At 38.5% G+C, this 14,752-nt stretch overlaps 1 protein-coding gene across 1 annotated transcript in view; it reads right to left on the bottom strand.

Moving 5' to 3' along the window:
* LOC126810230 (type II inositol 1,4,5-trisphosphate 5-phosphatase) overlaps positions 1-5,250 on the bottom strand; it is a 39,915-nt gene extending 34,665 nt beyond the window's left edge. The window contains exons 1-3 of the mRNA XM_056098826.1: positions 4,544-5,250; positions 3,434-3,513; positions 2,527-2,627 (exon numbers count right to left, since the gene is read on the bottom strand). Coding sequence (XP_055954801.1) covers positions 2,527-2,627; positions 3,434-3,513; positions 4,544-4,651 — 289 coding nt within the window. The 5' untranslated portion in view covers positions 4,652-5,250. The remainder of the gene's footprint in view (positions 1-2,526; positions 2,628-3,433; positions 3,514-4,543) is intronic.
* Between the last annotated feature and the right edge of the window lie 9,502 nt (positions 5,251-14,752).

Raw genomic sequence — 14,752 nt, forward strand, 5'->3', positions numbered from 1 at the left:
AGTCCTTCGGATGATACGAAAAACCGAGGTCCTGTGTATATATATTAGAATGCACGTAAAAGATCCCTTGGCAGTTGGAATTCAATATAACAGTAGGCGATAATGCCACTGCCTGGGCAAAATTTCCCTTATAGAACACTGTATGGCGTATGGCCGTCTTCATTAGCCCAGTATAAGAGCAGAACAGTAGGACGTTAAACCCCATTTTCATTTCTTTCTTAATTGTTTATGTTCTTCTATACAAACAAATATACATGAAGTTATACATGTAGTCCCACACTCCCTACGATAACCTCAACAAAATCAAAATTTCATTTATCAACAAAATTAATTTAAATGTGTGTGTTTTTGATTAATACGAATTGTAGGTAACCCACTAGAAACATCAACGATGATTGGTTAATCAAATGTTTGATGTCATAGGGTCAAAAGCCGCTCACTTGACCTCTGCCACGATCTTCCACTACAACCAGTCAGGTCTTGATGTAGTGGAGACCATCGAAAGTATTAAAAATCGATACGAAATATAGATGTGTATTTTAATCAGATTGTTATTTACATACAGTACGGGGAGGGGGGGGGGGGTACCTGACAAGGAGTAGGCTTGCTTGTCCAATCTCGTGGGTTTATGAAGCTTTTTCAGTGATCTTTATACTTAAATAAATGAAATGAAATGAAATGGGGTTTAACGTCCTACTGTTCTGCTCCTAAACTGGGCTAATGAAGACGGGCATACGCCATACAGTGTGCTATGAGGGAAATTTTGCCCGGGCAGCGGCACTATCGCCTACTCTTATATCGAATTCCAACTGCCAAGGGATCTTTTACGTGCATTCCAATGTATACACGGGACCTCAGTTTTTCGTCTCATCCGAAGGACTAGACAGCTGTCCTTGTCAGGCTCTCCGTTCTGCACCACTGACAAGGGGAAACCACGGCGGAAAATCGGGATGAACTTTCTCGGCCAATGCAGGGATCGAACACCCGACCTCCAGGCTAGCGAGCCAGCGCCTTAACCACCTAGCCACCGTGGCTCCCTTTATACTTAAAGAGGTTAGATAAAGAGGTGACAGTTCTCGCTACATGTATATTGCTTGGCCAATGCAGGGATTGAACATGGAACCTCCAGTTTAACGAGCCAACACTTTACTCACTTAGCCACCGCGGCTCTCTCTTATGCACACATTAGATCACTCAAACATCCTAAACACAACCATAAAACTTGTCAGTTCGGTAAAAAAAAAAAAAAAAAAATACGGATTATAAAACAAATGAAAACAAAAAACATCTGATTTTTATCAGATTGAGGCTCATTGAGTCAACTGTCGTGGTTTCGAAACTCCAGTTGTACGTGACAAGGAGTAGGGTCGTCTGTCCAACCTCGTGGGTTTCTGCGGGTCCTCCGGTTTCCTCCTATTTCTAAAGACCCCTAAGCGCAAGCAAATTATTGAACTAAAATTGAACCAAATGTTAGTCTCTCTCTCTCTCTATCTCTCTCTCACATGTACATGTAATAACACAGTATAATGGATTTGTTACCATGTGAAACAGGAAGTGGGCCTTCACGGAAAATAATTGTGTTTGAACATATATAAGCATAATTGATAAGGAAATGAAATGAAATGGGGTTTGACTTCCTACATGTACTTGGTTAATGAAATTATACAGATCACAATCTTTATTAGAATTTAATCACTGGTTTTATTCTAAAAGCATGAGGTTTCGACAAGTATCATTTGTGCTTGATAACATTACGGGAATACTTACATGTATCGAAGCGTTGTGCTTTTAGAATAAACCCAGTGATTGATACCAAATAAAAAATTTGTTTATGTATAAAGAGTTCCTCAATCACTAAATGTCACTAAAAGAGAGAGAGAGAGAGAGGGTTTAACATTCACTTGACACAAACTAGATCATTTCGGGACTAACATATGGTTCAATTTAATTTCAATAATTCGCTTGCACGTATATGTTTTAGCAGTGAGAGGAAACCAGAACACCCAGAGGGAACTGACGAGGTTGAACAAGCGACCTTACTCCTTGTCGCGACCTTACTCCTTGTCACGTACAATCGAGGAATCAAAACCACACCAGTTGACTCAATGATACAACATGCACACGCTAACCATTCGGCCATCCAACTGGGGGAGGGAGGGGGGGGGAGGCACTTAAAGATTTAGAGATTAATGAAAATGGAATTGATAAGGAAGTACATGTATATTATGTGTACATGTATGTAAATCTAAAGCCTAGCTCACAATCTGGGCCTCTAGATCGTCCACAAGCAATTGTGGACGCCGGCCGGCCGGCCGGACAGACGGACAGGGGCGACGACAATATACGACCACATTTCAATGTGGGCGTATAAAAAACGAAACAAATTAGGATCTGTGTTTTAATCAGATAGGCTAGGGTTATGCGCATCCTTACAACAGCAGTGGATATAGACTTTTATAGACTGCAACAAGTTAACAAATATCAAACAAGTTATCCAGAGTCAAATAATAAAATAATTCCATTTACCTGTTTTATATTTTAAAGAAGAATCAACAGGAATGATTTTTTCAACAGCAAGATCAGAGGTGGAAAAACACGGGATTCTAGTACTTGTAAATGAAAATATCCTGGAGAAAGAAAAATATTTTTTTTTAAAATTAATTGCCATGGAGTAGTGACATACAATGTATTTCAATAATATTGAGACTAAAACAAGAGAGAGAGAGAGAGAGAGAGAGAGAGGGAGGGAGGGTGAGAGAGAGATACTTTAACTCCACTGACACAAACCTGGTAATTTCGGGATTAATGCATGGTTCAATTTTAATAACTTGCTTGCGCCTTGCGCGTTGGTGTCTTTAGCAGTGGGAGGAAATCAAAGGACCCGGAGAAAACCTATGAGAGAAATGGGGTTGTACGTCCACTTGACACAAACTATGTTATTCTGAGATACAAACATATGGTTCAATTTTATTTCAATAATTAGCTTGTGCGTAGCAGTCTTTAGACTTGGGAAGAAACCGGAGGACCTGGAGAAAACCCACAAGGTTTGACCGGCATGTGGGTTGTGCTGTGACTCGATACATGTACATGTATCATCACATCCAGCTGTGTACTCATAATGTGTCAGCAGTAGTTTGGAAAACATATGGTTGGTCGACTTTTTCCAGGCACAGGGGTTAGAGTTAGGGTTATCGGCATTCGGTTTGTACTTAACACAGTATCGGTATCATCAAGTACCGACCAATATAATATTTTACAATAATATATTTGCACTTACGCATGATCATCCTGATATTGTACTAAAGCGACGTACTTTTGGCAGGCACAGGGGTTAGAGTTACGAGTTATCGGCATTCGGTTTATACTTAACACAGTATCGGTATCATCAAGTACCGACCAATATAATATTTTACAATAATATATTTGTACTTACGCATGATCATCCTGATATTGTATTAAAGCGACGTATCTTGGGGTTTTCACCCAATCAACAAGAAGATCACAATAAACACAGTAAACTGTCGTTAAGGAAAAGTTTATATACATGTATCGCATAATTTTATCTTTTAATAAAATCTAAGAGGTTTTAATATCTTCTGCACCAACTGGGCAAATGAGCAAATGTCGTGAGGGAAATGAAATGAAATTATTATTATTGTTCGATTTATATAGCGCTTCATTACACATGAGTGTTTCTAAGTGCATTCACAACAAAACATTTCAAAAACATTTTTGAAATAAATACGTTTTTAAGTTAGTCGTAAAGTTGTGGATAGAAGAGGACTGTCGAAGAGTTTTTGGAAGATCATTCCACATTTTGGCGGCTTTAACGTCCTACTGTTGTGTCGTGAAGGAAATTATTCTACCATTTAGGTAGTTGAAATGACATGAAATGAGGTGTAACGTCTTACTTTTCTGCACCGACTGGGCTAAGGGAGATGGGCATATACACCACATAAGGTGTTATGAGGAATATTTTAACTTGACAGTGGGAGCCACAGTGGCTAAGTGGGTAAGACGCTGGTTCGCTAGCCTGAAGGTCACGTGTTCGGTCCCTGCATTGGCCGAGAAAGTTCATTGGGATTATGCGACATGATTTAGCCTTGTCAGCGGTGACAAGAACAGTTGTCTAGTTGTTTGGATGGGACGAAAAACCAAGGTCTTGTGTACAAATTTTTGGCGTGCACGTAAAAGATCAATTGGCAGTTGTAATTACTTGAAATTCAATAAAAGAATAGGCCATAGTGCCACTGCCCGGGCAAAATTTTCCTCAAGTACTCTGTATGGCGTATGCCCGTCTTTTTATCCCAGTTGGAGCAGAACAGTAAGACCTTAAACCCCATTTATTGACAGTGGCACTACAGCCTACTCTTAATCAAGATTTCCAATTACTAAAGGATTCTTAACATGCAACCCATGGTAAACACGTGACCATAAAACACAGGCTATTCCTCGTCAAGTTAAATAGAACATACACAGGTAGACGTGTACATGTAGCATAAATCCATAAATTTTTACAACCATAAAATAAGGTCAAGGATATGATAACACATTTTGCACGTTTGTCAACCTTTGAAATCTTCTTCTGTACAATTGTTGTGGGGTCTATCACGGTTTCAGTGACCGTCTCCTCCAGTGGCTCATAAAACATTTTGATAATTTTATATAAATAAAATCTTACAGCAACTACAGCTATCCTAGTTTCAGTAACACAATTGACACTCGTTTATCCTGGGATGTATCTAAATCCAGGCTTATTACTGACATAATATGATAGGCCTATCATTTCTTTAATTAACAAACAAAAGCAGACCAAATAAACACGCTAAACTATTTCTGTCCTAGATTGATCACTGTTGATTAGATTCAAATAACAGGTATGTGATGTCCAGCTGTAAGTATGTTACATTTCAAAAGTAAATCATTATGTCTTCGAGCAATAAATAAAACTAGGTGTGGCACAAGTTCATTGATTATTCACCCGCTAGCTATGATACAATCTTGTTTGCTTTCCTCCTCCGCAAAGACGGAGCCGGAGGTCCTTCACTCCTTGTCCACGCGACTATGTCACTATTCGTTTGCCGTTTTCCACGCTGTTTTATCGGAATATCTAATAAATACTTTAAAAAATGGATATTCAAAAATTATTCTCGATTTCTCATGTAATTTCTTACAAGCAATTTTCTATTTTTTTCACTGAAGACGTAATCAATTAAAAATTTACAACATTTTAATTAATTTTTAGAAAACCGGAAGTTGACATTCTAACATTATAGTAGAGCTACGCTATTTATTTACGTATGTATGGAAATAGTTATTTTCTGTCTTTTTAAAATATAAATCGTCAATGTAAACATAAAACCGTGAAAAGCTCACAAAAGGTAATAGTTTTGTTTTTGATTTGCATGTTTTCACAGTTGTAGATAGTTTCGTATCTGTTGAGTCGCTATACCATGGTAACGAGGTCAAATCAGGGGATAGAATAACGGATCTTGCACGAAAGATATTACACGCTTATCTCGTGCTAGGAATACCTGTGACTTTGTTTACGGTAAGGACCTATATTTTATTAGTTTATTAATATAAAAAAAAAAACCATCGATTTAAGTCGAGCCATGAATTGTTTTAATAGATCTAAACAGAGATGGAGGTCTAGGTGGAAATAATAAAAGTTAAACAATTACAATGAATGGCCTTGACAAAGATTGGAATGTTTACAAACACCGGTTAATAATAAGTAATAAACGCATGTCATATATATTAGAAAAATGCCCTGCATAATTTTTGACGAACCGATGTTATGTCTCATTCTAATTATTGAGAATATTGTTTTTAATTAGAAAATATTTTGATCTAACCGAGCCTAGAGATAACTTATTCCTAGACCGGCCGTACATCAAATATGCGTTTTAATCCTGCGATTGTTAATAATTAAACGTGCCATTTACATGTGTAGTTTTGTAGTTTATGATTTGGATTTTTCTTTAGTTGTGAAATCTACTTTAGTTTTTGTAGATCCAATTTATTATCTTGTACTTGTAGGCCTAATCTTTTATATTCTAATTCTATGTCGTTTAAATTATTTTTCATGATCTCATAATTTTTAATTGGTCTTTAATTTGCTTCATTTATTCTCCGTCATTTCCTTTCCAAAATTGAAATAGACAATTATTTTAGTGATGCAGGACGGAGGGCCTGACAAGGACAGCTGTCTAGTCTTTCGGATGAGACGGAAAACCGAGGTCCCGTGTATAAATTGGAATGCACGTAAAAGATCCCTTGGCAGTTGGAATTCGATATAAGAGTAGGCGACAGTGCCGCTGCCCGGGCAAAATGTCCCTCATAGCACATTATATGGCGTATGCCCGTCTTCATTAGCCCAGTATAGGAGCAGAACAGTAGGACGTTAAACCCCATTTCATTTCCGAAATTGAAATAGAGAATTATTTTAATATTTAGGCGTACCAAGAAGATAAACTATCGGTGTTTATGGCTACCAATTAGGGTAGCCTATTATTATTCTGGTTATGAAATTGTTTATCGTAGTTTTCGAGATAACGAAACACAAAGAATCACATCAGTTTTATTATGACACTTTTGTTTGAGTGTCAGTTTATTCAATGTGGGGGTATAATTAGTTTATGACAGATAGAAATTTGATAGCGGTGTTATTCATTTATCTGCTGAGACATTATAGTAGACGGTATTAAGTAAATAGTTCGTATATAGACCCTTTTTTATTTGCGGGCTTGATGACACATTTTTGCCATGATAATAAAAAGTTTAGACGAAAACGTTTACTTGAGAAATGAAATGAAATGGGGTTTAAAACGTTCTGTTTTTCTGTTCCAAACAAGCTCCAAGCAAGCCCCTTCCCTCACCAGCCTATTTTTTTCCGATGCCAAGAGTCTATAGAGGTCTATTCAATATAGCGTGATCATTGGTTTAATTGTGTGGCAAATATTTCGAATGACAACCCACCAAATCGCGCGGTTTTTAATTATTTGTGATGATCGTATTCTGTATTACAGATCTACACTCAATCGCGGGGCAATTTTGAACGTTGACAAAGATTGGAATGTTTACAAACCCCGGTTAATAATAAGTAATAAACGCATGTCATATATATTAGAAAAATGCCCTGCATAATTTTTGACGAACCCGTGTTATGTCTCATTCTAATTATTGAGAATATTGTTTTTAATTAGAAAATATTTTGATCTAACCGAGCCTAGAGATAACTTATTCATAGACCGGCCGTACATCAAATATGCGTTTTAATTCTGCTATTGTTAATAATTAAAAGTGCCATTTACATGTGTTGTAGAGTCGTATAAAAGAATGCTTTCTTTAAAACAATGACCATTTTTGTAGTTTATGATTTGGATTTTTCTTTTGTTGTGAAATCTATACTTTTTGCCGATCCAGTTTATTATCTTATAGGATTTATCTTTTATATTCTTATTCTATGTCGTTTAAATTATTTTTCATCTCTTCTTTAATTTGCTTCATTTATTCTTCGTCATTTCCTTTTCGAAATTGAAATAGACAATTATTTTAATATTTAGGCGTACCAAGAAGATAAACTATCGGTGTTTACATGTATGGCTACCAATTAGGGTAGCCTATTATTATTCTGGTTATGAAATTGTTTATCGTAGTTTTCGAGATAACGAAACACAAAGTCACTTCATTTTTATTATGACACTTTTGTTTGAGTGTCAGTTTATTCAATGTGGGGGTAAAATTAGTTTATGACAGATAGAAATTTGATAGCGGTGTTATTCATTTATCTGCTGAGACATTAGTAGACGGTATTAAGTAAATAGTCCGTATATAGACCCTTTTTTATTTGCGGGCTTGATGACACATTTTTGCCATGATAATAAAAAGTTTAGACGAAAACGTTTACTTGAGAAATGAAATGAAATGGGGTTTAAAACGTTCTACTTTTTTGTTCCAAACAAGCTTTAAGCAAGCCCCCCCCCCCCCCCAACCAGCCCAATTTTTTCCGATGCCAAGAGCCTATAGAGGTCTATTCAGTGTATATATAGCGTGATTATTGGTTTAAGTGTGTGGCGAATATTTCGAATGACAACCCACCAAATCGCGCGGTTTTTAATTATTTGTGATTGTCAGGGGCGGATCTAGGAATTTTGAAAAGGGGGGCGCCGCAAAATGAGGGCACTGACCTCAGAGACGGGGCACGCCGCTGCGAGGGGGGGGGGTCCCCCAAGAAAATTATCCGTCATTTCCTTGCATCTGTAGCCATTCCAAGAGCTATTTGGCTGATATTTTCGTCTAAGTAAACGTTCGGAAATCGTTGAAAAAGAGCCTTAAAATCGAGCTAAAAAGCCAGTTGAACATGCGACTCGAAAATTGTCAGGGTGAGCGAGGCATTATGATGGGTAAAAAGACGAATGTAAGCCTTGTAACTGGTACTGTGTACTGTCCACACATGAAACAATGCTACATCAAGTTGCACTCATGCGCGTCGGTGATGGGCATGAGTGTATACGCCGCCGATTCCACAAGATGCTATCATTGATGTCTGTCTATAGTCACTCTATAGGATTAGGGCACCGGCAGTTTTGACCATTTACTGAGCCTCGCCATCCACCCCTGCCGATAAAACCTAGCGCCTCCACTGACCCTCAGAAACGAAACGGTTCCTAGTATCCATGACAATAATCTAATAAATATAATCCCCTGTATTTTATATCAACCAATAATCAAACAAATCCTTTAACAATGTTCAATTGATTGCATCACTTTTATTACGGTGTAGGCTATATATCAAGATTAGGATGATATCATGGATCTCCAGGCCATGCCGCGCTGCTTTCTTTTACTCTTTCATATGTTAACCCACTTAATCCTAATCCACACTAATCTCGACCATTCAGATCGAATAAGCCAATTGTTATTAGGAATTTGCGAAGGAGTCACAATGTCTGAAGTCGGTGAATAACCGATTGAGATAGAACACGCTTTTTCATAAAAATGAACAATAGAAAATCGGGACTTCATGTACACACATTAATTTATGTGTTTATCTGTATGAATTAGAAATGAAATGAAATGAGGTTTAACGTCCTACTAGGCGATAGTGCCGCTGCCCGGGCAAAATTTCCCTCATAGCACACTGTATGGCCTATGCCCGTCTTCATTAGCCCAGTTCGGAGCAGAACAGTAGGACGTTAAACCCCATTTCATTTCATTTCTTTTCATTTGTTCTACTCCTATACTGGGCTAATGAAGACGGGCGTCGGGCCTACGCCATACAGTGTGCTATGAGGGAAATTTTTCCCGGGCAGCGGCACTATCGCCTACTCTTATATCGAATTCCAACTGCCAGGGGATCTTTTACGTGCATTCCAATATATACACGGGACCTCGGTTTTTCGTCTAGTAGGGAATGAATGTAGTTACTTTAGTAACGTATACTTATCGGCTCTAGCCGAAGCTAGGCCCCGAGTTTACAAAGCATTCTCAGACTTAAGAATTTACTCAACTTTCAATCACTTGTTCATAAGAAATACCTTTGATCCAGAAACACAAAACTTTGCACATAGTTTCCTATTGATGTATTTGATACATTAAAACAACAACAGTTTTATAAAGGGCTATATTTTAGTTAAAATAAGACGAACAATTTTGAGTAAATTCTTAACTTAAGTCTGAGAATGCTTTGTGAACTCGGGGGCCTGCAGAGCCAATAAGAATCCGTTACTAAAGTAACTAGGAGGGAATGGTACACTAACGCCCATAGGCGTACGAGCTGGGGGGGTGGGCTTGGGGGCGGCCGCCCCCCCCCCCCTCCATTTTGGGCACCAAATGCTGAGAAAATTTGGGCACACAGTTGTATAAAAAAATATTGTGTTCTTGAATGTGTCCAATTTAACAGCGAATTTATTATTATTATGTAACATACTGAGAACCTAACTACATTTTGTGGGCACCAACCACCACCGCCCCCCAGTCAAAATTTTCCCCGTACGCCTATGCTAACGCCTGTACTTTAGATCAAAATATCTGCCATAGAGTAATGGGCGCGGGATTGGGGGGGGGGGGCGTTAGAACCTCCCTCTCTCTCTCTCTCTCTCTCTCTCTCAGTGAATTAGGTATTTCCAAGGGTCAAATAGCTATGAAGAGAAATTATAAAAATAAACGGCGTTAGGTAACGTGTATTCAGTGTCAGTCGTATCAACAATGTTAACTATTCACCGATTTGCTTAGTCCTGATATTAAAGGTTGTTTTGGTTTTTTTTTTTTAATTAGACATCATAATTTAAACGTATTAGAGAAGCGTGATGTCGTTATCAACCGAAAATAGAAACCCCCACCCCCACCTTTTCTTCTCCTCTGGTTTTAAAAGGAAAAGGTTATTCGCAACTTTTTATTGGAACAGTCTGTATAGACCAGCACACGGGGTACCTTCAGTGGTCCGGGGTTAGGCCACGAATACTTCAAAGGTATTTACGATTGGTAGTCGTAATTTATAAATACAATAATTACGAGTTTTGTTCGTAAACATTGTGGTTATGAATATGAATAAACTCGTCATTTAAAAATAAAATAATAATAAATAAATAAGGAAATTAAATGTTGCTATTACTTTATTTTATCTACTCAGTTTGCGTTTCGTCTTGATCTATTCGAAATTAAACCTAGAAGGAGTTGCCTCCCCTTCGCCTATTACATTCAAGAATAGTAGCCCGCAGTGTGTTAAAAACCAGAATTTTTTTAAAGCTTATTTTGTATATTTATCACAAGTTTTACGACCAAACGAATTGTAATAGTTTTAATAAATATTCTCTGGTTTTTTTTTTATCGTTGCAGATTTTATAAAGGGCGACCATTCCGGGACACCACGTGCATTTGATCATCATGAGTGCCTCAAGAGAACAAGCGAAACAATATTTAGCCAGTCACAAAATACCCCAAATGTTCGAGAGTTTATTGAGTTCTTTAATGGTAGAAAGGCCAGCGGATCCAGTCACCTTTATAGAATCAAAAATGTCGCATATTAAAGATGTCGGATTACACAACGTCAATTGGGAAACGTTCGTCATGCATCTTCACCCGTACCGCGATCCCGTGAGGCTTTCGCTGGTTCGCGATGGTAGTAAATATGAAAAGGAACTACTTGATAACAGCAGTAATAGTACGAGTACGACGTCACTACCCGACAGTTTTGATGGAACAGAACTGTTCGAGCTCACGGAGGCTCAATCATGATCCAAAAAACATTTATTCTATACAAAAATAAACCAAAACTTGTTAAATTTTAATCAATGTTCATTTTTAAAAACAAAATCCCAAACAGAATCAGATGTGTTGACGCAATTAATATTTAAGGTTTATACTGCGGATTTTACTGATGATATATGAAGCTGGAGAGGATGTCGACTCTGTTTTTAACTGGAGTATTATGACCAACCCATATCATCAGAGCATTCATAGCATTGTGAATTCGATTGGTTTCGCTCTGTGAACATCTCCGGTCAATCTTTAAAACCGGAAAATTAGGAGAATTGTTAATGTTACTGATCTCGCTTTGAGAAAAATCCACGAATAATTTGTTTCGCTTTTAAACTTTCACATAGCCAAACAAAAATCACCAAAATAATTAAGCTTTCTGTGTTTTTGGTTGTTTTTTTTTTTGGAGGGGGGGGGGGGGGTGTTCACCCACGCTGATGCCATAATGAAATCAAAACTATTTTATTATTAATAATCATCTGGATTAACCAGAGAATTTAATTATGTCAAAAATTACCCCAATGTAATCCGGAACACCTTTCAATGTAATCTGGAACACCGTTCAATGTAATCCGGAACACCTTTCAATATATTCTGGAACACCTTTCAATGTAATCTGGAACACCTTTCAATATATTCTGGAACACCTTTCAATGTAATCTGGAACACGTCTCAATGTAATCTGGAACACCTTTCAATGTAACACCTTCAATGTAATCTGGAACACGTCTCAATGTAATCTGGAACACCTTTGAGATGGAATTTGTGATTAACTGGAATAAAGTTTGCTTGTTATTTATTATAGGTGGTGGGTACATCGAATGATGATTTTGCCATTAAGCTGTTGTTCGAATGTTATTCGAATGTTTGATTTAATTGAAATAAAGTTTGGGGCGATTTTTTAAACATTTTTATTGTTTTGTCCATGTTTGAAAGATGATGAGTCTATACATACAGCATTTATATAAGCATGTATTAACTATTGTTTTAGAGAAATAAATATATTTTTCTTTATAATTAAGCTTATATATGTACTGTTGTACTATTTTTCCTTGAGTGGGTGGCCGAATGGTTAGCGCGTTCATAAGGTATTTCAGTGAGTCAACTGGCGTGGTTTCGATTCCCCGGTTGGATGTGGCAAGGAGTAGGGTCGCCTGTGCAATCTTGTTGGTTTTCTCCCGGTTCTCTGGTTTCCTCCCACTGCTAAAGACCCCTTATTGAAATAAAATGGTACCCCGAAATGACCTGCTCTCTCTCTCTCTCTCCGGTGGTGGGGAGTAGAGGTGATTTTACAAGCCTTCAGGCGCGCGTCCATGGGAACCAGGCTCATGACTCCGGAACAGAAGATCCGATCCACACCGAACTCAAACTACGTTTCATCTGAACACAGGAATCTGACCTTCTATCCGTATATATATGCATACGCCATGTCGTACCAGACAATATATGATAAAAAACAATATTGTCTGGTACGACATGGTGTATGCATATATATATGGATAGAAGGTCAGATTCCTGTGATCTGAATGAGGCTCTATTAATAAGTGCAGGGGGGCTGCACCACATACAAATAATTACACAAAACAAATCTACGGACAAGACACAATACGTAGAAATCACAAACAAACTCATATCAGATTAAGTGAATGAATCCGGAGATAGACGTAAACGTCCAGTGCGTTGTACAGTCCAGGGGCGGGTCGTTCAGAGCTCCGTTAAAGGGCCAATCCCGATAATATTTTGGAGAATAAAACTGCTTATATTTGTGTTAAAATAGCTTACAATCCTCTACCTTAGGGCCGAGCAACTAACTCAGTATATATGATACGTTTTCAAACAACTTAAACCTGTCAGTCTTCATCTGGAAATGGAGATCTGTGTCCCAAGGAGTATTATTTGGTGTCTGATAAAACCAGGAACGGGAATCGAATCTCAGGTCACCCAATGAAACAATTGACCCGAAATCTTAAAAGTTTTACGTGTCCGGATAAGCAGTTTTGACGTTCACGTCCAAACGACTCAATATTTTGAGCTGAAATTTTGAGACAAACTAAATACACCACTCCTCTATATTTTAGTGCTTAAATTTCATACGGTACTCGGATTTTTAATTTTTGAGGCTCTGTTCAAATCGGGAGAGTCCCTTTAAACAGTTTTTACAAATTTTTAAACAAAGATTGGATATTAAATGAATGTGAAAGAAATTAGTGCTGGATACACAAGATTAAATGATACCCTGGTTACGACTCGTTAACATGGAGTTAATGTATCGTTATCTTTAACGCAGAGAAAGTCTGTTGCTGGAAGACCTCGTTGTTTTTTTAAATCCCATTCGAACGACAATACGTTGTCCCTTGTCAGGTTCTCCGTCCTACAGCACTGACAAGACCACGCATCAAAAAACCCGTTGAACGTTGATGAAGTTAGAGAGCAAAGAAAGATTCGACTGAAGACTTAAACCCGATTACAGAATACAATACTATCTGTGCAAGAAGAAATTAAAATTGTTTAGAACTATTACATTTTCTAGAACTTCAAACATTTCCGTCTATTTGAATCCATGCCAAAATATAAATGCCGATACCGTAGTTAGTGGACATGCGCAGAAACTGCACTTCCTAGGCGAGAAGACGAGATTGTGACGAAGCGAGGGAGTGAGAACACGAGAGGACGAGATTAACTAAAAGGCGAGAACGCGAGGGAGCGAGAAGTCGAGGATTTTCAAAGGCGAGAACACGAGGGAGCGAGAAGTCAAGGGCGAGGGAACGAGAACACGAGGATTTTCAAAGGCGAGAACACGAGGAAGCGAGAACTCGAGGGACGAGGGAGCGAGAAGTCAAGGTGAAAATAATCTCGTGTTCTCGAGGCGAGATCCTCGCATTCTCGCCCTGTTTCCCCGTGTTCTCGCACTCTCGCTCTCTCGCCCTCGACTTCTCGCTCCCTCGTGTTCTCGCCCTCGACCCGCAATAGGCTTCCATATGGAAGCCCATCTTCAACAGAAGGCTTGATCTCGCTTTAACTACGTACATCTTATCAAGGCCTTCACGTAATACGGTACCCTGCATATTTCGCACTAATTTCGATTGGATACAAGGCCAGCTTGTGAGCCTATCAGACTCCTCGATCGTCGCGAATACCAAGTCTCCCGCTTTCAAGTTAAATGTCTACCTGTGATAATCGAGCTGCAAAGTTCAGGGTTCATTCAATGTCAAGATTTCCGTGGAGGTCGCGATGTCACAACCTCTGATTGGACGCTACTGCTCACGTGTCTGTAGATAACATAGCTATAAGTTCGGGAATTGTGAAGTAAACAAGAAACGGCCAGATGTTGTAAAACTCGCAGTCGTTGCTTCAGGAACATGATGGAAGCCTATCCCGGAGCGCGGGGTTCGATCTGACCAGAAAAGTTCACCAGGTTTTCCAACGCGATTTACCCTGGTGTTTAACTGTGGGTGTGGCAAGGAACGGCCGAACGTTGCCAAAATCCACG

The sequence above is a fragment of the Patella vulgata genome, chromosome 2, assembly GCF_932274485.2.
Source record: "Patella vulgata chromosome 2, xgPatVulg1.2, whole genome shotgun sequence".
NCBI lineage: Eukaryota > Metazoa > Mollusca > Gastropoda > Patellidae > Patella > Patella vulgata.